The 23520-nt window shown below is 34.1% G+C and overlaps 1 protein-coding gene across 5 annotated transcripts in view; it reads left to right on the plus strand.

Annotated features, from left to right (window-relative positions):
* The window catches only part of LOC143252105 (uncharacterized), a 37917-nt gene extending 16478 nt beyond the window's left edge, over positions 1–21439 (plus strand). For all 5 annotated transcript variants that reach the window (XM_076503755.1, XM_076503744.1, XM_076503765.1 and 2 more), the window contains 2 exons: positions 12726–12943; positions 17244–21439. In XM_076503755.1, coding sequence (XP_076359870.1) covers positions 12726–12943; positions 17244–17384 — 359 coding nt within the window. In that variant the 3' untranslated portion in view covers positions 17385–21439. The remainder of the gene's footprint in view (positions 1–12725; positions 12944–17243) is intronic.
* Positions 21440–23520: the final 2081 nt, after the last annotated feature.

The following is a 23520-nucleotide window of genomic DNA, read 5'->3' on the forward strand; positions in this document are numbered from 1 at the left end:
AAACAAACATAAACGTGTAAATCAGTTGTAGCGTTAAGCATCCTAAACCACGTGGTAAACTGACAACAGTGTTTCAAACATGGGAAGTGGCCTAATATACGAGCGAGTGAATACAGCGTCACTAGATTTTGCGCACTTGGCCCATGGTATGAGTTCAACGCCACACGGGTATGAAATATCCTCTACTGGATGTAGTGTCGTTCACATAGAAGCGATTTCGCTTTCAAACTAGAAATTGTAAATATATACAAAAATAATTAAAGTACTTCATTGCCGATTGAACTGATGTGCAATACAGATAGTTGTTTGTTTCTCTGGTTGTCTGTGCAGTTGTTAAAACATCCGGACACTGCTAAACTCGATATAGCGGAATTTATCGTGTCGACTGTCGCATTAATTAGGCGTCCCGGGGATGGCAGACCCAACAGTTGTTCACTGCTGTCATTGCTACGAGATCCCGTGCATAAATATGGTATCGTAAAAAGAACTCGGTCTCGAGAGGCACCTGCAGTAAATAGTCAGCTGGGTTTAACCGCGACTGCTTTTGTTTACCCGGGAGACGTGGGTCATTAGGGTGCATGTCCAGGCATGCACCTGTATCGTAAATCTTGTTGCATTTCTAATGAACAGAAGAAATCGTTCAGCTTGTGTCTACTTAATTAAGAGCCGGTCCACATTATTTTAAGGTTTCTTATTGTATCAGCCGTATATTATCTTAATGGATGTCACGTTTATAATGTACCTCAGTGTTTGATACTTTTATCGAATAAGATGCACAAGTTGTATTTGGCATCATTGCATCGTGTTTTTTTACCAGTTTTCTCAAATAAGACCCCACAGCAAAGTTGTTTTTATATTAATACAATACCCATCTAGAAGACCCGGGTTCCATTCCCATCATGAGAACGTATTTTAAGACAGCGGTATGTTTGCGGACTTACAACGCTAAAAACATGGTTTCAATGCCATGGTTGGCATTGTGTAGCTTTGTGCTTAATTTCTTTAAGAAACAACAATAAATACAACACATTTTGTTATCTTATACAATATAGAAGAGTTGTGCCATATAATAACTCATTATATGACCTCATATTCGACCTCAATTTTGTATTAGCTGATCCGTATTTTCTTCATTCGCATAAAGCAGGGAATGCAAAGCAGAAATATTAGTTTTTATTTCAATAAATGTACCATTCTAAACGTTGTATTTGAAGAGGTGTTGTTATAACGACCCGTCGTTCAGTACAAACTTCTTTAAGCCAGTACTTCCCTACTTAACTGATGGGTTAAACTTTGCTTTTATTTTACTCCCCCTTAGTATTGGGCACAACAAGTATCAGTGATATCTCGAAATTTAGTGGTTCTAAACCAGTTTGTCGATTCGGAGAATATAGTACCCTCGGGGCTACGTGAGCTTCTGATGTGAAAGCTAATAAGCAACGTTCTGTTGTGACTGGTACCCCTAGCAAAGCAGGACCAAGGTAACAGAACACAACTACCTTTCCAGTTGACGTAGGGGGCCACTCTACTATCACTATTGCTTGAAAGGATCACCACCAGGGGCAGAGGGTGTATATCTAAAGAACATTTGCTCTTGTTAGCTAAGGCCTTCTGTTCAGATGTAAAAGCTATGTGCAACGGCTGTTTCTTGAAGAATATGACATGTAAAGAAATCTTTATGCATCTATGTGTTCCAATATTGAATGCGAATTTATTCACCTGTAAGTTTGCTTAGCGTGATGTCATTGTCATGACTATACAGCAAAAAGTATAGAAAAACCTAAACCCATAAACCGTTTTTTTTTCAACGTGTATGGTTCAATGAATCGAAAAAATGCTCTGATATTTTCTTCCTCCCCCATAATAGATGTGTTTGTATAAATATATATTCCACGAAACTTGTGAGCACAAGACCGTTGGAAATATTCATGTAGTTTAAACTTGCATACTGACATAGCAAGTATACAAGTGAACAAAAATACTTGAGATTGTGTTATTTTACAATGAAGTTCTAGTATAACAAAAGTTAATTAATTAATAATTATTATGCATTTTCTGAACACGTATGTGTACTGCATACGGAGCGAAATTGCCCTGGTGGCTATTACACGTGATGTTTTAATTTACCTTTAAGTTCAAATGCTAAGAAATAATTATTTTATATCTCCTTAAACAGCTGTTTCGTAGTGAAACAGAGAATACGTTGTATAAAAAAAATAAACGTTATACAAAAAAGACGCCTTCCGCGGGTAACACCTGTAAGCTAATGGAATTAAACAATTGTGATAGACCTTGAAACTTATAAACGAACTGGTATCATACAATACATTCCACAGATCCCTATCTATAAAATCTATTAGTAGCGCTCTAACCGTACGTATTTCCTCGCACATATTTGAACCCACAGATAGTAGAGATTCACGAGAAGGATTCTTATCAAGGTTGTTTATTTATCTCTAAACATGTGGACGTCTAATTATCATGCAGTGCTAACACTAGCCGAGGTTGGTCATTTATTGTTCGTGTCTACATCTTTTCTGTTTGAGGCTACGCTGCATGCATGAGTTGTCATTCTCATAGTATTAAGGAACCCATCCCACATCCATTTTACTTATGTCTATTCTGAATGATAACTTGTAAATTCTTGTAGATTAGTAGGTAGATTACGATTTACTGTTCTCTTCACTTGGACCATAGCTACAGCTGCAGATGTTGATTATTAATCTAACACGTTCCTACAACTGATGGAAAGAGAGGTTAATTATTATTTTAACTTGTTCCAATAACTGATCAGCACAGATGTTAATTATTATTCTGACATTTTCCTAAACTAATGTAAAAAAGAGGTTAATTATTATTTTAACATGTTCCTAAACTGATATAAAAAAGAGGTTAATTATTAGTTTAACATGTTCCTAAACTGATGTAAAAAAGAGATTAATTACTATTCTCACGTTTTCTCACAACTGATGTAAAAGAAGGTTAATTATTATTCTAACATGTTCCTACAATTGATGGAAAGAGAGGCTAGTTATTTTTCTAGCTTGTTCCGACAGCTGTTTGGCAGAAGTGTTAATTATTCTAAATTGTTCCAACAAACTGGTTGGCAGAGAGATTATTATTACAATACATTGCTACAGTTGATTGACAGGCTAAATTTTATGTTAACCAGGTACACTTCGTCATGTTTCTTTTTGTTTGTTTTGTTTTTTGAATTTCGTGCAAAGCTACATGAGGATTATCAGAGTTAGCCATCCCTAATTTAGCAGTGTAAGACTAAAGGGAAGGCAGCTAGTCATCACCACCCACCGCCAACTCTTGCGCTACTCTTTTACCAACGAACAGTGGGATTGGCCGTCACATTATATTTTTTAAAACGCCCCCACGGCTGAAAGGGCGAGCATGTTTGATGCGACGGGGATTCGAACCTGCAACTCTCAGATTATGAGTTGAACGCCTTAACTCACCTAGCCAGTTTCTTTTTAGCGGAGTTTTAGTTCTAAATCCTAAAGAGTTAGTAAGTTCTGATTTGTCATTTTCTATAAAAAAATACATGTTTTTTCATCAAAGTATTTACCCTCCATAAATCCCTATTCTAAAGCAAGAGAGTTTTCCAACGTAAACAGTTTTAGGATTGGGTGATAATTTCTGCTTACAACAGTGGTAGGAGGTTGAAATTTGATTCCAGAATAACGTGTCTTTATTTATAGTAACGGAAATAACTGAAAAAAAAATGTATCTTTTAAATAATTCTATTTATTCTCGAATGCGTTTAAGATTCTTTTTGTCACGAGTTTGCTGCTTCATTATTTTAGCGTAGAATGACAACGTATTCACTACTCCTTGACTATTAGATGCCCTTCAGTTTCAGAAGGAAAGCTCCCATTTCAGGAAATAAAATGTTTAGAAAGCGGATAGAGATGAATTGATTAAGAAACTGAAGTGCTTGTATTATATGTCATTTGAACGACATTGGTGACTCGATTTCTTGTCAAGGTGAAATAATTTCTTTGTAGAGCCTGGAATGGGCAAATGTGTTAAGCGTTCGACTCGTAATCCGAGGGTCGTGGGTTCGAATTCCCGTCACACCAAACATGCTCGCCCTTTCAGCCATGGGGGCATTATAATGTTATGGTCAATCCCACTATTCGTTGGTAAAAGAGTAGTCCAAGAGTTTGTGGTGGGTGGTGATGACTAGCTGCCTTTCCTCTTGTCTTACATTGCTAAATTAGGGACGGCTAGCGCAGATAGCCCTCGAGTAGCTTTGCGCGAAATTCAAAACAAACAAACTTTCTTTGTAGTTTTATATAAAGAAACTATTTTCTTTCCATGTTGGGTATCGATATAAAGAGACTTGTTTTCCTCATTTTAGCGTTTTTGTACAAAGAAACTTGTTCTCTTTCAACCGCGGGTGTTTATATGAAGACGCTGTGAACTTGAGCTTTTAGTTACGTAGTTTTGTAACAGTAAGCCCTTGTTGTTTGTTACCTTTTTGTTTTATAAGCAGAAGAGTAACCTACACTACCTCACTATTTCTTCGCCAGATTTGCCAAACGACCCCATCGTCCAGGTTTTGGTCGTCGTGATGCCCGTTATCTTTACAAGGATGATAAAAACTTTGTTTCTTTTTACAGTTCGTCATAGCTCATATCAAAGATGATATGTTTACTTCTTACCTACTTTGGGGGCTAAAAGAGAAAGAAAAAATTTGACTTAGCACAGACATTTCGTCCCCCTGGAAACCTGGGGTCGCGATCCACCGTTTGAGAAACACTAATCTACCTTAACGACATGACTAGATAAATCTGTTTTGTTTGTTTGTTTTTTAAATTTCGAACAAAGCTACTCGAGGGCTATCTGTGCTAGCCGTCCCTAATTTAGTAGTGTAAGACTAGAGGGAAGGCAGGTGGTTATTACCACCTACCGCCAACTCTTCGGCTACTCTTTTACCAACGAATAGTGAGATTGACCGTCACATTATAACGCCCCCACGGCTGAAAGGGCAAGCATATTTGGCGCGACGGGGATGCGAACCCGCGACCTTCAGATTACGAGTCGCACGCCTTAACACGCTTGGCCATGCCGGACCTGAAAATCTGTTTTCAAACAAGATAATTAAATATCCTTGAGGCTAGAGGAACCAGATAAACTTAGTTGCTGTCTTGTTTCTAGCTTGTCTTGATATTGTCACCAATAAAACATTTTTTCTCTTGTTTCAGACGTTTTCAGGTTTGTCTTAAATTACTCTCTCTAGAAAATAATGCTAAGCCAAAAGACTCGCAGCAAAAAGTGCATTTCCAGGGGGCGTATTTATCATGATTTATTATTCACTTTTGTATCGAGCTCTCTGATAAAAAAAAATTAATCATTTAATTGAAATAGATGAATAAATTATGTGTATGGTTTCAGTCGAAGGCTAAGTAATTTTTAAAATTAAAAGTATTAATGTGTTGTAATTAAGCCTACAGGAACTATGATATCTCGTTATATAATGAATGTTGTAAGGCCGAGTTGTATTTCACATTTTTATAGGCTAAATTAATAAAAACAGAAACGAAGCTTACAACTTATAAACTCATGTACGTATTTAGTTTTAATAAAAGTGTAGCAACATTCATCAGGTGAGATTTAGCAGAAATACAGTTAGTTGAGCACTTTTGCTGTTTTTGTTTCGTTTTTTTCGGAACAGTTCCTTAGGTTATTTAACTAGATGCATCATACACAAAAACCTCAGCTATCGTCACGAAAATGTTCTGAAAAATATAGAAAATTGGTGCGATTCGGACAAGTAATGAAATCATCAACTTTGTACATAAATACACGCAGTTTTTAAAATTCAGTTAATCAACGACTACCTCAGTTATAAAAATAAAGGTTTCACTTACATAATCTTAATTGGTTTAGTCTAATAGGTTCTTTACTAGTAGGAAATGAGTAACGGGAATGCACTGGAGCTACCTGGGGTATGTTCCTACGGAAACATATTTAATACTTACTGAAAGTGGCACTTGTGACTATTTTAAGGTATCTATATAAATGTTTTAATACTGTCTTTGTATGTTCATGTAACTACTTCGCAGAATGAAGATAGACCTTTACCGTAATTGGTATGGAGGTTCGTTAGGTATAGGCGGGGATACAAACGAATTTTCACTTTTTCGTTTTGCGGTTTTATGGACGTTTCTGTTTACCTCTATCTCACCTTCTATGGGTGACTCTTCACCAAGTTCAGTTCAAAGTTTCGCTGGATCGATGGGAAGATATACATTTTCAGTTTCACAGCCAATATTTCGCTGCCCCCCTCCCCTGGATAGATCGTCACCACATTTGGCGGGAAGGTTTATTTAATCCCTGGGAAGATAGAATCAAAATTTCACTTTTGCAATTTTCGCATTTTCGAGCACTTCTTCACCAAATTAAACATGGTTTGTTGGATCCGTGGGGGAGATACACGCAAATTTGTTTAACATTTTGCGTTTTGCAGTTTGTATGGGCGTTTTTTTCAATCACATTTAGGCCCAGTATGGCCAAGCGTGTTAAGGCGTGCGACTCGTAATCCGAGGGTCGCGGGTTCGAATCTCCGTCACACCAAACATGCTCGCCTTTTCAGCCGTGGGAGCGTTATAATATAATATAATGTGATGGTCAATCCCACTATTCGTTGGTAAAAGAGTAGCTCAAGAGTTTGCGGTGGGTGGTGGCGACTAGTTGCCTTCCCTCTAGTCTTACACTGCTAAATTAAGGACGGCTAGCGCAGACAGTCCTCATGTAGCTTTGCGCGAAATTCAAAACAAACCAATCAGATATAAGAGAAGCAATTTTTCATGTCCTAATATAACCTTTCGTTAATCGTGAATGTACATAACTCCAACTAATTTTTAATAACTTTATTCATATATCATGGTGTTTATAAACACACATTAACGGTATGATCATTTATAAAGACAGAACGAGAAAGAAAGAACATGAAAGGAAAGAGTGTGAGGCGAATTTCATCACTGCAGTTTAAAGTTTGCGATGACTCAGCTTGTATTTCAGTCTGTCTTGTTTCTGTCATGTGAAGTAGTAACAACGAGTTCGGTTTTACTTCGGCCTCGCTAGTAGTACCGGAGTGAAAAAAAACAAAAAAATTTCACCCTCTTGTGGGTTGCTTGCAAACGCTTAATATAGAAAGTGAGGTGGATGGGATAAAATAATAGAATAATTCTTTAAACAAAATAATGTTAGTCGTGACGTCGTCCACGTTTGTTTATAAGCAACAAAGATAAAATATGCGTGGAGTTGGTTAAGCTCTGTTACAATGATTTTAATAAAAGAATGATATAATATTTATTTATTCGGCGGAGTTTAATTGTATTTACATTGCTGCATGTTACATTAAAATTAAAATCATTCAATAGTGTTCAAAATTGATAAATCACTTGTCTATGACCAAAAACTACTTACGTGCAACGTTTCAGGCAAAAGCCCTTGGTTGGGCAGCTGAAACTATGTTACATAGAAAAAAGGCTTAGATGAATCTTTGAATGGTTAGAATATACAGATAATCTAAATTACGTAGAACTGCGTGGAGCACGTTAACAAAAATATTGTTGTAAGCAACATTTTGAAGTGGCCCTATAAACAAGCCCACCGCTAGTGTAGCGGTATGTCTCCGGATTTACAACGCTAAAATCAGGGGTTTGATTCCCCTCGGTGGGCTTAGCAGATAGCCCGATGTGGCTTTGCTATATGAAAATACACACCCTATAAACAATTTTAAAAATGGAAAACGAGTATTAAAGTGATAGAAATTGGACTTTAGACGTTTAAAGGACACGTAAAAGTAATAAACATAAATTTGAAGAATGATAAAATACCAGTTTAATAATGATCACAGAACATGTTTCTATGTTGATATATAGGAGAAATCGCTTGAAAGAAAAAAACCTTCATTAATTTCCTCTAATGCAAGATAATTTAGTTTAAATATAGGCTTTCATGATCATACTTATTGGTGGGGTGTGGTAATAAAACGAGTACACTCGTATTGTCAATTTCGTTGTGATCCAGGAAACTATAATGTTTGGGAACTGCGTGGCCGAGGTTACCATTGGGTACAAGTTGGAGATGTTCATAGAATCTGTCACCTAATTTGCGTTTGGTTTTGGCAACGTAGGTTTGTTTACACTTACTGTAGTGACTGCAATAAATAATGCATTCTGATGTACAGGTGAATTGGCCTTTTACATGAAAGGTAGAACTGGAGAGAGTCTGTAAGTTTGAGGTATAATCTTATGTATGATAAATCATTCGTCAACAGGGACAAGTAGTTCCATTAGTTTACGCAAATAAAGATGATTCAGTCTCTAGTTTGGAATGTGTTAGACCGTCTAACAAGTCCCTCTTACATTCGACAAGGTAGGATGGTAAAAGTGTTGTTGGATGTGTTGTCTCTTGTTAATAAGGTAAAGTTGCTTTGGACAATTCTGTTAAATTGTCCGGATAAATGATGGTATGTAAGAACTAAAGGAACTTTGTCACTATGTGGTTTGTCCTTAAGAGTGGAGACAGTCAACTTTGATAAAGTGAACGTGGTAAGTTTAACCTTCTCAAAGGTGTTATCGGGATAGTTCTGATGTATAGTATAGAATAACGAGTTATGTCGTTTCTTTTACGCTTGATGTCAGAGCATAGTCGTCTCAAATATAGGAATTGTCCTTTAGAAATAACATGTTTTTGCTCAGAGGGATGGAAAAAATTAAAATGTAAATAGGAATGACGGTCATTGGGTTTGTAATGTACTTTGTTAGTAACTGTAGATGTGGAAATGTCAATAGTGATGTCTAAAAACAGTTAGCTTTCTGCCTATAAATTTGAAAAGTAAATTTAAGAGATGTGTATTAAACTTTAGTACAATGAATGAAAAGGTCGAGTTTGTCTTTGTGTCCAGTAACCCAGAATATTGTCGATGTACCTGATAAAATAGTAGGAAGTTTGTGGGTGAAGGTACTGAAAAGTCGTTCTACATTACCAGCAAATGTGTTTGCATAGGATTGGTTCATTTTGGTTTCCATGGGAATACTTTGTAATTGTTGATATGTTTGTCCGTGAAAATCAAAACAATTCAAAGTCAGTATGAAATCCTTCAATCTAAGTGTGGTGTCTGTGAAGGGATATAAGTTCCTTTTTTTGTTAAGAACATGTTTAATTGCAATCATTCCGTTGTTAGATGGTATAACAGCGTCTAGTAATTGAATTTTCGTAGTGAAAATGTTATCAATGGACGTGGCAGAGTCAAACTTCTCGTGTCCTTTATGTCTTAAAGTACTATACTGTCAAGACAAGTGGAGATTAATTCACTGGGGTAGTTAGAGGTAAAGACGATGAGAACATCCTAGAAACCTGGGCTTGTGAATTTTAGTTATCATATAGAAATAGACAATTCTGGACTGTTGAAGAACAAGATGTTTGCCAGGAGGGAAAAGGTGGCTAGATTTGATAAATTTTTCTATACGGTCTTTAATGAGTTTCTGAAAACTGGGAAGGAGATTGTCTTAGAGAGGGGTGTAGATGGTGGAGACATTTGGTTGTTTGTTAACCTATTGAACATACAAATCCTTATGCTAAACAACAACTGCGCCACCTTTGTTGTCTGATTCGATGACGATGCCCTTGCTGGTTTTCAAGGTGGATAGGGCAAATCGCTCATCTTTGGAGAGGTTAGACCTAGTGTTAGTAGTCTTGAATTTAATAGTGTTGATTTCAGTACGACAGTGGTTGACAAAAGTATTGATATTGGGAAATCTTCTTTTGTTGGTGACCAGTTTGGATTCAAACCAATTGAAAGGATCGGATGGAATAGGTGTTACTGTTGAAGGTGTGATAAATATAGAATCAATTGGAAGAGTGTCACTGGAGATAAGATCAGGCGTACTAAGAGTTGAGATTCTACTGGAATCAATAACGACAATGCTGTTACTATTTTATTCGTACAGGCTTGTTTGCTAAAGTGAGCCTCTAAACGGCACCGCCTGCACAATTTTTCTATACCAATTTTCAAAGAATATTTGTCCATCAATTGCGGGTAGGCAGAAAAAGGTCCTTTGGATGAAACAGATAGTTCGACCCTTGTAAGAGGAAGATTATGGGGCATAATTACGACTGTTTTCACACTGTAGTTCGACGGTGAGTTAGCTACAGGGAGACCTAGTTTTGTCCGTTTGTTGAGTGAAGTATTCTCTGAGTTCGTGTATACGTTTACGTATGACAGCGGCTTTGGTTAGTTCACGCGAACGTCATCGTTGCTTGCGTAAATGATGGATGTCTTTAAGGCTTCAAATCTCGTTCTTTATTAAAGGCTATTACGGTTGAGCGAACAATAGATTTTGAATTGTTATTGTGTTTATATTGTTTACTTGATCATTATAGGAGAAGTTGTTGACACTTAGAGGATGAAAATGGAGTTTAAATCCCGAAGGTAAAATATTATTACAGAGACCTTTGTAAAGAAAAAATATATATGTATGGTTATAAAACACAGAAGAGGGGAAATTAAATTAACGTTATAGAAATCATGGTGTTTTACTTTTAATTATTGACACTGGATCTTTGGGTAAATTTACTCATTGTTGCACACGTTTGTTTAAGTCCAAAAATTCCAATCCTATAAACTAACTTTTGAAATGACACGTATTTATTTACAATGATCCAGAGGCCTGGCATGACCAGATGGTTAAGGCGCTCGACTCTTAATCTGAGGATCGCGGGTTCGAATCCCCGTCACACCAAACATGCTCATCTTTTCAGCCGTGGGGGCGTTATAATGTGACAGTCAATCTCACTATTCGTTGGTAAAAGAGTAGCCCAAGAGTTGGCGGTGGGTGGTGATAACTGGTGGCTTTCCTTCTAGCCTTACACTGCTAAATTAGGAACGGCTAGCGCAAATTGCGCTCGAGTAGCTTTGCGCAAATTTCAAAAAAGCAAACAAATAATGATCCAGAATTTTGAGAAGAAAAAAAAGACCAAAAGTAATATTTACATTGAGTTCTAAGGCTAAAAGACGAACACTTCTCGGTATGTTAGTGGTAACTCTACTGATAACAATTTTAGTTCTTAGGGATCTTTTGAAATTTGTTATCCATTAAATCATGTTTTTCATATATTTTCGAAACGACCTTTCATGCATAATGTCTGAGATTTTCAGTTGTCACAAAAACGGAGCTTAACTCTTCTCTTTTCCAAATAGATTCTGAAGGATTATAACGCTAAAAACCGGATTTTGATACCTGTGCTGTGATCAGCACAGATATCCCACAGTGTAGCTTTGCGCTTAATTACGAACAATGTATATCGTGTCAATGCAATGTGATAAATTGAATAATAATAACTTTTGAAGCAATTGGGGTAAAATTGAAATTAACACCAAATAAAAATGTTTGTAATTCCAATATTCTATAAATATGATAATCAGTTACAGAAAAAAATGCATTTTCCGTATATTTAAAACCAGCAGTAAAGTAAGATGTTTCACGACACACATAAAAACACAATGTCACATCTGTAAGATACGTTTCTTTCCTCATAATCAGTCTTTTCCTTCCACATTTGCTCTCATTCTTTGCCCAAGATAAACATCTGAGTAACGATCAGTTCCTTAACTACACATGTGTAGCAAGGGTTTTATCTTGTTTGTTTTCAACACAACTAACACTTAAACACACTTCCGAGTGTAAAAAGGTGGTTGAAAGGTGTGCGTGCGAATGTTTGTATAACACTTATTAAACGACAACCTGATGTTTCACCAGTCATAACAGTTAATATCTGAAAATTTTAGTGATAAAATTAGGGTGTAGAAATTCATGTGTATTGTAGTAATGGGAATAAAATAATATGTTTGTCACTGATGACACATCAACTCACCAATTATCTTCTTCTGATTTCAGAATTGAGGCAATTTCTGAACACGTTTGCTTTATTTGTCGATAACTTTAATGGCCGTTTTTATTCGAATGGTTCAATAACTTTCATTATAAACAACAAAAAAGCAACAATACTGCATTTTCTCTTAGAATAATTTTGTATTGATTAAAGAGTCTAGCTTTAAAACGATTAAAATAAATAATTCGTAGATTTAACAAAGATAAAAAGATGAAATTTGTAGTTTCAGAATAGGATAAGCCTAGCAAAATTGGCACAAGACCAACTTTAAAGTTGAAACTTTGGGACTAGCGATTTTTGTTTACTATAATACATGTCATTCTAAGCTGTGTATAATAGTCTGTACTAACTGTGTTCAATTACGACTCTTCCACAACATTCTACCTAGATAACGGTAATCTACAGGGTGGTCTAAAAATTAATTGAAATCTTTCTTCTGTGTATAACATCTGATATGCACCGACAGAAGCCTTTCTTTTATCAGCCTGTGTGACTGACTGTTAACTGATCACGAACTTCTTCGTGTGTCAGTTGTCAATCTGTAAACCATATATATAAATCAGAATAAAAACGAATTATTTATTCTGGTCATGTTTTGTTATAATATAAAGTCATGATATATTGATACTGTATGGAGAGGTAAATACAACGCAGTTAAGGATTCGTTAGTATCTCATGAGTTTTGACTTCTTTTAAAACTGTAGACTATGAGCTAGTTTATTTAAGAAATTTATAGTCAATAGTTTGAGATGGTTTTGCTATTAAACATAAAATATAGATTTATTAACTCTTGAATGGTGTTACAGATGATCCAGTGTCTCAGAATCAAGATAGTCATTTGTCACTATTGCCTCACAGTACCTCCTCCAACCGACCTCTCCCAGATGTAGTTCAGACTCCGTCATCTCGTTTTGGAGTACGTTACCGGGCCCAATCTGTAAACTTACCTTTAAATCAGTGGATACAGGAAACGGGATTAGTGCTGCGGGAACTTAGCACAGATTTTGAACGACATTTGCACCAGGTGAGAGAACTCTAGTAAACAATATACAGGGTGAGGAAAACTTAGTTCTGTTATGCGGTTGGTTTTGAATACACTGTCGCGAAAATAATTGAAGCCAGTGTATCGCTTATTTCAAAGTAGTAGTTTGAAATTAAGTATTGTTCTAAACGAAATAACCGTATAGTAATTTTTTCCTCACCTTGTATTTAAAGTTTTTATTTTTTGTTAAAGCATTGTTTTTAATTCTACACCAGTTTTACAAATATATATATATTCATATTTGGTTTTTCTCTTAACTTTTTGACACGAAAATTAGAATCAACTTAAGTAAAAACATTAAGTTAGTATTTTAAATAATAGAAAACTTAATACCCAGTACAATATATATTCTGGTTTAATTTTAGATAATATTGTATAGCGTAAATAACTTGCTCTCTAATATAATTGAGGAGACATTTGTGTCGTAAGTTCATAACTTTCAATCAGGTAAAACACTATTAGTGTTTTTTAGACCGATTTCTTCTGCTGCAGCGAGATAAAACCATCACCTTCTACAATGTGACTTCTACGTCTGAAGGTTTTGGCTTATTAAACTTCTATAGGTACAAGAAATTCAGATATGAGATAACCGCTAATATCATACGGTTTGTTAATGATCCGTTTTTCCAACCATAAATTTCTCTGGTTGCAAATTAGTTCTGACACTAATAGCGTGTTCTATTTCTTTGTTTTCTGAATAACAGTTCTTCTTTTTGTAATATTCCAGTAATATATTTTAGCTTATTTGAGCCTAACATCAACTCTTTCATTTTGCATACTAACAGTTCTGCTTGTCATATCTCACCAGTTTCATCCTCATTGATTATGATACTAATTAAACTTCTCTAATATGAGGATTTTTTCTACTCGTAGGGTTCATAGCTTAACCTTAAAAGTCTCAGTTTATAAAAAGTTACTTTTTTAAAGAAATGGTTCCTAAAGTCTTGTGTAAAAAGCCGTTATCAGTTTCCTTTGTTTTTCTCAAAGATTTAACCATGTGAATATTGGCAAGTTAAGCAAGGATATGATCTAGAGCACTCAACTCGCAATCTGTTTATTGTGAGTTTAAATCCCGTCCATGAACACGCTCGCCATTCTAGTCATAGGGGAGTTATAATGTCACAGTCAATCCCACTTTTTGTTGATAAAAGATTAGCCCAAGAGTTGGCAGTTAGTTGTGTTGACTAGCTCCTTCCCTCTAGTCTATCATTTCAAAATTAGATAGCTTTGCGCGCAACAAACAAATAGATAAACCTGTCTCTAGCAAAGTTGCTGACGGATATGCCTCGTTCAGAGTCACAACGGAAGAATTATTCCAGAAAACTGCTCTTTAATTTGACATTATGACATATCATAATTTAACCTTTGCGCCTAGTTCGTTCGTTTTTCTAGGGGGGTATTTAATTTTGGAGTGATCAAGATATCATTATGCAGTCCATTTTGACCTTCATAAAGTCCGCTAATTTCATATTATTTCTGGAATGTTTAGTTATTAAAGTTCCTAACTTTTACACCAAAACTCTTTATTGCTATTAGCATTGTATTAGTTGTTAACTCTTAACTTTCATAATTTAAAGTACAATGATACTGATTGTGATTCATTTCCTGGGTCGGATGTTTCTCATGGTACATAAACAGAACTATTTATTATAAGTTAGATAATCATACAATAGATGCCTTTCTTCTCCGCTATTTGATAGTAGAGTATTAAATTATTTAATCAGTACTCAGAGTTACGATTAGATTTGGCGTTTGGATTTTGTAGAACTCAAAATTTTGACATCAACTGCTGTTGTTTTTTGTCACTATTTCGTCTTCTTGCAACAATCTTTGTAAACAAATATGTCAATACGTTTATAGTGTTTTGTATATCTAACGTCTTCCTGTGGTGCCACTGTTTTTATATAGACAACTTTCCTTTTCTGCACCTGCAAAATGAAAGGTTAAAGACTTAAACTTGTGGTTATAAAAGAATTAGTTGATTGATTCGTCATTTCCGGTGCATGAATTTTACCAAACCACCATTTCCGGTGTATGGTTTCTGTATACTTCATTTCAGTTATGTAGGTAACATATTATAAGGGTCTAACAAGCGACCGAATTTAAGTTTCATATACGACCACGTATTTGTAAGTGTATGTGTGCAAGTTTTTATACATTAGTGTAGCACACCGATCTATACAGGTAGGAATTTTCATCTGTTAGGCAAAGTTAATAACACTAAACACGGGGGGTAAACATGGTTCTAACAATCGATTCTACGCTCATCTAGACAATGATATTAAGCGAAATTCTTAGAAGACATTACTCTTAAAAGAACGCCCGTTAATTAAACACAACGTAGACCAGTCAAAAATCAATGTCTAGCCCACGCCTCTGAAAGTCAAGATATATTTATTGTATTATTTGAGTTAGATGGCAGTTAAATTTAGTTATAGTACACTCAATCGTAATTTGAAATTATCAATTTTCTATATAAAGATTTTTAGCTACCATTACACAAATATACTTCAAATTAACGCTGTATTTATTTTATTTGAAAAACATCTTTTTAAACGTGGATCAAGACGAGAAAAAAACAGTTGTTCAATACATGAGTCAGTTAACAAATTATAATGCTACATTCCTGAAAACTAGCACATTTCTAAATGTGGAATACTAACTAAAAAGTATATGTACAGATATGAGGCGTGAAAATATGTTTTACTAGGAATTGTTTGAGGTTTAATCCTCTATCTCGGTCAACAGGTCCCTCTCTTGTACTCCGAACGGTTCTAGGTTTGAATCCTGTTCGCTAGAAATGCAGAAGTATAATTAAAACAAAAACTGTAAGCATGAGTGAGCTCTTGTTTGCAATATAAGAAAAACTGCAGTAGTTTCGCTTTTTAACAAAGTATTTTAATATCATTTTCTAGTAAATTAACCCCTTAATTTAGTTGGTAGAGTGCTCGCTCGTTATGTCTCAAATTCAATACTGAGCCGATAAAACAAAAGAAATACCAAGAAAACAGTGGTTGCCACTGGCTCTACCCCTTGCCTCAAAACCGTGTGATAAGATCAAACAGTTAGGGCCTTGTTTGTGAGATGGAAAAAATTAAAATATTAAAATGTACTTTACTACCAATTGTTATTAGTTCGTGAAGCATAGAACACCATCTAGTAACATAAACGGTTCCTGGTTCAAATCGTGGACGAGAAAACTCGAGATTTGAAGGTATCACGTGAATTAGATCTAACACGCTTTTATTTCTGCCTATTCTTTATAAAATTAGAATTTTAGGCAGTTCCTTCTATTATGCTTTTACTCAGTTATATAAGGTTATTTAAGTAACACTGGATGTAAACAGGATACTGGGATTTTATATAGATATATATGTTTATATAAACACATTTAATTTTCATTACCAAATGTCTAAAGTGTTTCAAAAGGGATATAAATATATATTTATATTTATTTTCATCAATGTTTTACATACGTATTATGTTTATAAAGATCACTTGAAAATTAAGGTCCAAGTAAAACAGGTATTACACAGTGTTGTAGTAATTTGCATGTCTAATCACCTGCCCATGTTCATCCTTTTACCACATGGATTCAAAACCTAAACCTTTTTGTTAAAATTCACTGGAAGTGTGATCATTTGCAAAAGCATAAAGCTGACCTATTCTGAAAGTTACATTACAGAACCTATCGACGCCAAAATAAGCCTATTTTGTTATTTAAAAAGCACACAAAACACGATGATTTAGCGATCAGAAGAATGATATATCTTTAGTTGAATCATATCACTGAAACGTGGAAAGGATTTGATTATAGCAGAGAAAAAAAAACAAACCTGCTCCACGACCTATTATCAGTGACACACTAGAGGTCGTTAATAAAGTTAAACAGCTTATCACAAAATATTCTGAGAACAAAGCAGCCTTTGAAGCCAAAGAATGAATTTCCTTTGTTCTATCGGCCTTCAATACATTGCGCTAAAGCCTTCTAAAGTAGACATTGCGCTGCAGAACCGTAGCTTATGATCAGAGCAATCACACAGAACAACATCGGCGGCGGGAAAAGGAGAGGTAAGGCATTCGTTCTAATTTTCTACCGGATCGTGAATATCTCTTTGTAATATACATAGTTCAAGTTATCTTCACACTATGAACACTGACTGTATTTGTATCTATCTTAAAGATATCTTACTGTAGGATGTACACCTTTCTCTATATCATATATTTTTTACGAATATTTAATTTGTATTTCTTTTTTTCTTTTCTTTTTTTGTATTACCAGGAACTGTCTGAGAGAAGTGGAGTAATTCGCTATTGGTTAAACCGTATCCTATCTTGGTTACTAAACAACCAAGGATCACAAGCAGTCAGACGTCGACGTCGATATTATTCCACTGGTGATGAGTTTCATCTTGGCATGTGACCTTTGACTTCTTCTAAATTAATATCGCACCGTCGGACAGAGAGACAAACCATGAGAGACATCGTTAGCTCCTTATTAAAGTTTTGTTGACAGCTCAAAGATTCGTTGCTCAAGTTCTGTTAGATTATACGATTTTCCTGCAAACCAGACGTTTCATAGAAAACAGTGTGACCACAAGTGAAAACTTGAGATATCAAAGTAGTTTTTGAAACACACTCGGTTGGTGCTGTTTATCATGTAGAAGCTGTGACGCGTTTCATACGAGCAATCATCCGTTTGTAATTCATTCAGTTTTGCCAAAGATATATTGTTCATTATTCGTCTGACAAGCGCATTGTTTTCTTGAGTAACAATGTGTGATATTAGACATCAGAGGAGTTGTGAGACTTTAGTAACGTGCGTGATTGGAAATTGCTTTACTCTTAACAAAAAACAAATGTGATTCAGAAAAACCTGAAACAGATCTGTAGGAACTTGACTGGCAGCGACTATTACGATTAAAATCATTTAGATAGATGTATTTTGGAAAAACGTTTTGTTTGTTTTTCAAATTAAGCCAAAGTACTGTAACTAATGTATATAGTGTATAACTAACACCTTTCTTAAACTCGGCTTTTATTGATAAAAATATTCTAACAATTTCTTGATAAGAATCTCGCAGGTGATGAGTGAGATCCAAGTGGACCATAAAAATTAAAATTTTATTTCTCACTAATAACAATCTTTCATTGATTATTAAAAAAACAATTATTAATTTCAACATCTATTACACTTTGTTTTTACTAATAAATATATGCACAATAAATATACATATTTGAAGCCTGAAATTTCTATGTACATAGACATAGTTTCTTAAAAGTGAAAGCTATTGAAGAAGTGAAACATCTGTTTCTTTGTTTTTCAGGAATACTGCATATTTGTTTTTCAGTATTAAAACAAACTGCATTATGCCTTATCCTGCATACAACCTACTTATATCTAGTCTTTTTTGTTTTCTTATTTAGGGATCAATTGTTTAGTTTGGAAATGGTATTTTTGACTTTTTATGAAGTACTTAATTAAATAATGTAACAAAACAAAGGTTGTTTTCCTAATAGAAAACACCAAATCGTATGTTTTAACGACTTCAGATGAGTTTTTAGGAACATTTAGATAAATTTAACTGAATAATAAAGATATTTTGTGCAGACAAAAAAGTACGTCTTCAAACTTAAACTATAAATCACAGGAGAAACACATGATCTGTGTTGATTAAAGAAAGTTTAAGTAGAATTTGTTCGAGTTAAACTGGTAACTTAAAAAAAAAACTTGAATATTGTGTAATTGTTCAAGAGGCTTGACTTTTATAAGGTCAGGAGAGCTATCTGAAATTTGGCAAAATAGAATTTAAAATCTAAATAACGATTATGTGTTTCAAAAACTTATTTAAGAAGCCAAAGAAATAAAGAAAAATTCACAAAATTGTTAAAACATATTTTAGCTTACCAGAAGTTAAGCTTATTGAACTTTTCAACATTTATCCAAACTTCTGGTGAGTTAATATGGTAATACATAAAACCAACCGTAGTATTTAGTTGTCCCAAGAGCGAAAACATTAGTGGTGTTTACAATAAATTACTTTTAAATGTATAGTGGGGATTTAGTAACAATGTAATGTTAATTTTTTTTTTCAAAATAGGATTTTTATACTTATTAATAATCGCAAGTATTCAAAAAAACATTACTATTTTAGGTATTCATATAGCAGCAGTATAGTATCCAACATTTGTTTGGATCTAATATGAATGTCATGTTTAGGCTGAGTATTTTGTTGAAACTCGTGAAGGTGTAATAATGATGCACCTGTTTCAGTTGAAACTGCAGTTCGATATTTCTTGTTCTATTTTGTTGCCTTCCTTAATTAACAGTTTTCAAGTTATGATTTGTTATTTTAAGGCAAACTTTGTAATGTATACCTTCCTTCAATATACCTCTTTCAGTTCTGGCACTATTTTAAACCAATATGTGTATGTTTTGTTGTTAGATTTGCCTGCTAGTCAGGAGGTACTGAGTTGATCTCATGTGTTGTGTGATATGGGAACAAATAGTCAAAGCACGCGTACTATCGTTAAATTGAATATTATGCTTGTAGAGCTCTTTCTATGGGAAATCACATCTTGATTCAGGTAAAAAAAATAAAATAAAAATTAAAAGTTCTCGAAATATTGTAAATTATTTGTACTGATATCAAACTTTAACATAGTGTATATTTTCAGTTTCATATGTTTTCTATAGAAGGTTATATAAATCTATAAAATAATGAGAGAGGAATTTAAATTGGTTTAATGTTTATTGCACAGCTTACCAACGTCAGTCATTTCTGTGAAAGTGCTAGAACTGGCATTGAATTTTCGGGCTAATACCATCAAAGTAAATATGGAAAATTTTCAAAAGTTGCGTCTCATTGAAATTAGGAACATACTAAAAAACAAATAACGATTCGGTTAGTTCATATGATTACCTAGTTTCAACCGCTTGTATTAATGTATACGTATAAATACGGAAAATATTTCGGTGTTAAGGCTAGTTTACAAGTTGAGGCACTGTTACTAGTGTTCCAGTTATAAAACTTATTTCGAATGAAAACTTGAAAAATATAATTTGAATGTAAGTTTGAAAAATAAATGTTCAAAGTTTTAGTTCACGGGAATATTTCTGAACAGAGCAATGTTTGAGTTATTTCATAACTATCTCATTTTTAACAAGTAAGACTCTGTTCTTGGCAGTTGTATTAAAAAGAATGACTTACAACTATAAGACAAAAACCGTAAAATTCTTTGCCAAATAGTACAACTAACATCATAGTATATACTTAAACGTCCAGAACATGATGTGCCAAAAATCAGTTATCGATTTCTGATACATTACTAATTACAAAAAAACGATCAATTCCTTTGTTGGTACACAGCAGGTAAAGCTGCGATTTATCAGTATTACAGAATATAGAACACGTTCTTCATGGTTACTTTATGGTATGATCTTTAGGGTTTATAAATTAATGTTAATTTTTAAGTTTTTTCTTTAATTGTGTTTTGTATGAAAATTAGAGAAGAAAATTACAGATGTGTGAATTTAGAAGAGAGACGAATAAAGGTAGATTCTAATATAGGGTGATTTTAAAGAAAACCACTTATTTTAAATGATTACATCTTAAAAATTACTTGGCTAATTTCACCAGAAGCACACCCAAGAATCATTGGTGCTATTCAGAAAATTTTGAAGGGGACGTAGGACGTTTAAAAAACATGTTGTACTGTTTACCTAAATCGTTTTTCTTACAAACCAAAGAATTTTTATTCTTTTATCTTTGTGAAGTAGTGATTAACGTGCCGGCCTGTGGATTCGTAGGTCCCTGATTTGTGTTTCGCTGCCACAAAATAAAACAGCGCTCCTCACGTCGGAGCGGCGGGTACGTTACCAGAACGATCAATTCCCACTATTTGATTAGATTAGCCCAAGAAATGATGATTGGTGCTGTTGACGACACGTTTTCCCTTTATTGTATTAGTTCAAAATCAGGAACGGCTAGTGCAAATAACGTTAACAAATAAACATGAACATTTTCTTTCAACAGTAGTAATAATTTGAATATGATCTTTGTTAGAGTGCAGAATACTGCGAACATAATTACTGTCCAGAGCAGATTATGTTTGCCAATTATTTCATTTTGAGTCGGATTTGATATCCTGACTCAAAATGGCGGAAAATATATTTGAATACCTTTTGGTAACAGTTTTTGAAACACTTGTTCTCGTGTCTAAACTTTTCTGAACAAAACTCAATGATTTTTAATGTGCTTCTGCTGAAACTTAGTTTCCCTAGGTAAGTAGTTTTTAACATATAGTTATTATTTTTTTACGATCACCTGTAGTGTTTAGTTCAAGTTACAGTTTACTTGTGAGTGTTAAAAGCAGTATTTGTTATTCAGAAATGAATTTTGCAAACATTTTGTAAACGTGAAACATTGTTTCCTGCATTTTATAATTGATTTTGTAATAAAATTGCCTCAAATTTTCAGTTTTCTCCGTGTTTTCTCTTACTTGTGATATTTTATTGTTTTTGTTTCTTTGGTGTAAGTTTATGATAATTACGTTATATCTTCGAGTAAGCCAGCAACTATATCAGTAATACAACTCTGATTTCGCGAACAGCATTTGTTCGATAAGCTTTTATGAGATAACAAGAGACTGATATAATTTTCTACCACAACCGATATTACAATTTGGTAATGAGAAATAACCACTCCGAGTTAATTCTATCAGAATTTAATACTAATTCTGTATTTCTTTTTTATCAACCTGTAATTTTTTATGTTCCACAAATTACTTACCTTTCTAAATGGTTTATAACTTTTAGTTACAGCTTTCTTTCAACAAACAAGAACTAGTCACCATACTATAAGGACTGGGCATGGCCAAAGTCTTTATAAAATGTTACTGATGTTATATTTATACAGATTCAGGTTTTATATTCTGACTGTACAAACAGCAAAATCAGCTCGTGGTTAATTAACATAACTGCATTAGTTTCTTATAACTTATGCAAAAATGTTTTTTTAAATCTGTAGCAATGTTATTTTATCTAGCTATTATTTGTTGTTGTTTTTTTTATTTCAGCCAAAAATGTTACCATATGACATTGGTTGAAACTTAAGAAATGAGTATTTGAACATGTGTCTAATTCTCAGAATATTAAAAAAACAAAAACGACTAAATATTAACTCTTGACTACCAAGGTTTCCATAGATAAATTGTTCAAAGTTTGAAACACTGATTAGTGTTACATACCTTTTGCATTAATCAATTTGAAAATCCCGTTTTTTTTAAGAACTAAAGGAATAATAATCTTATAAAACTTTAGAGATTAACTTCTCAGTTAAAACTGGGTTAGACAGCTTTCGCAAAAAAAGTTAAACTCGTATGAAAAATCCAGTTTTATTTACTATATCGTTGTGGGAAAATATTATTCCGTGACAAATTTTGTTCGATCCTATAGAACCTTTAGTTTTTTATATATAAAGGTCTGGCACATATTAACAGCCTGACGAGACTATTTGCAATATCCTAATTAAATGAATCTAACCAATCTCTATATTCTTAACTGTAATATCAGAAGTATTGAATTAAATAGTGCCTTTAAAAACTGATAGGAAAATAAAATTAAGAATTGTGTGTTAGCAGTATTTTAACAAACACCAAGTATCTGTATATAATATTATATAGATAAACTTAAATTCGTTACTGATTAGTTTAAGTGCACTTAAATGCAAAAAGCGAAGGAAATGAAAACTTAACACTAACAGGCATTTGTTTTCTTGTTGAATTCATTTCCTGTTTTACATAGAAATTTAGTCGGATATAATAATAAATTTTAATGCTAAGATAGAGTGGATTATCTTTGTGATCCTGAATAAATCCGTTTACTAAGTTGCTTACCGGGCTGATATCACAGCACCTTCTATCTTTTTACTGAATACTAGATTTTTAAAAACCTGTGGTAATATATTGAACTAATGAATACACCTTGTGTACATACACTGCTGGTCAAAATCTTAAGGTCAATGAACATAAAAAATATGCATTTTGCGTTGTTAGACTCAACCACTTATTTGAGTAGAGCTTCGAAAGATGACAATAAGAAAAGGGAAAATAGAAATAAAAAACTTTTTTAGCATTTAATAGGGAAAATGTGAACACTATGAAATTAGCCTAAATACCAGCTGGTCAAAAGTTTAAGACCACACCAAAAAGAAGTCCTAAACAGGGTAGGAAATGCCCAAAAAGAGGTCTCAGTAGTGAGTTGCACGGCCGTCATTGCGAATAACTTCAAACATTCGCTTTGGCATGGTCGATATAAGCGTTTGCAGAAGGCTGGCTGGAATGTTATTCCAAGTGGTGAAGATGGCTTCACGAAGATCATGCACTGTTTGGAATTGACGTACATTTCTCTAGACATCCATTGCCATCCACCCCCAAACATTTTCAATGGGGATCCGTTCGGGCGAACACGCTGGATGGTCCAAAAGAATCACAGTATTCGCCATGAAAAAGTCCTTTGTCCTGCGGGCATTGTGGATTGCAGCGTTGTCCTGCTGAAA

Source organism: Tachypleus tridentatus, chromosome 1 (assembly GCF_004210375.1).
Source record: "Tachypleus tridentatus isolate NWPU-2018 chromosome 1, ASM421037v1, whole genome shotgun sequence".
Classification (NCBI taxonomy): Eukaryota; Metazoa; Arthropoda; class Merostomata; order Xiphosura; family Limulidae; genus Tachypleus; species Tachypleus tridentatus.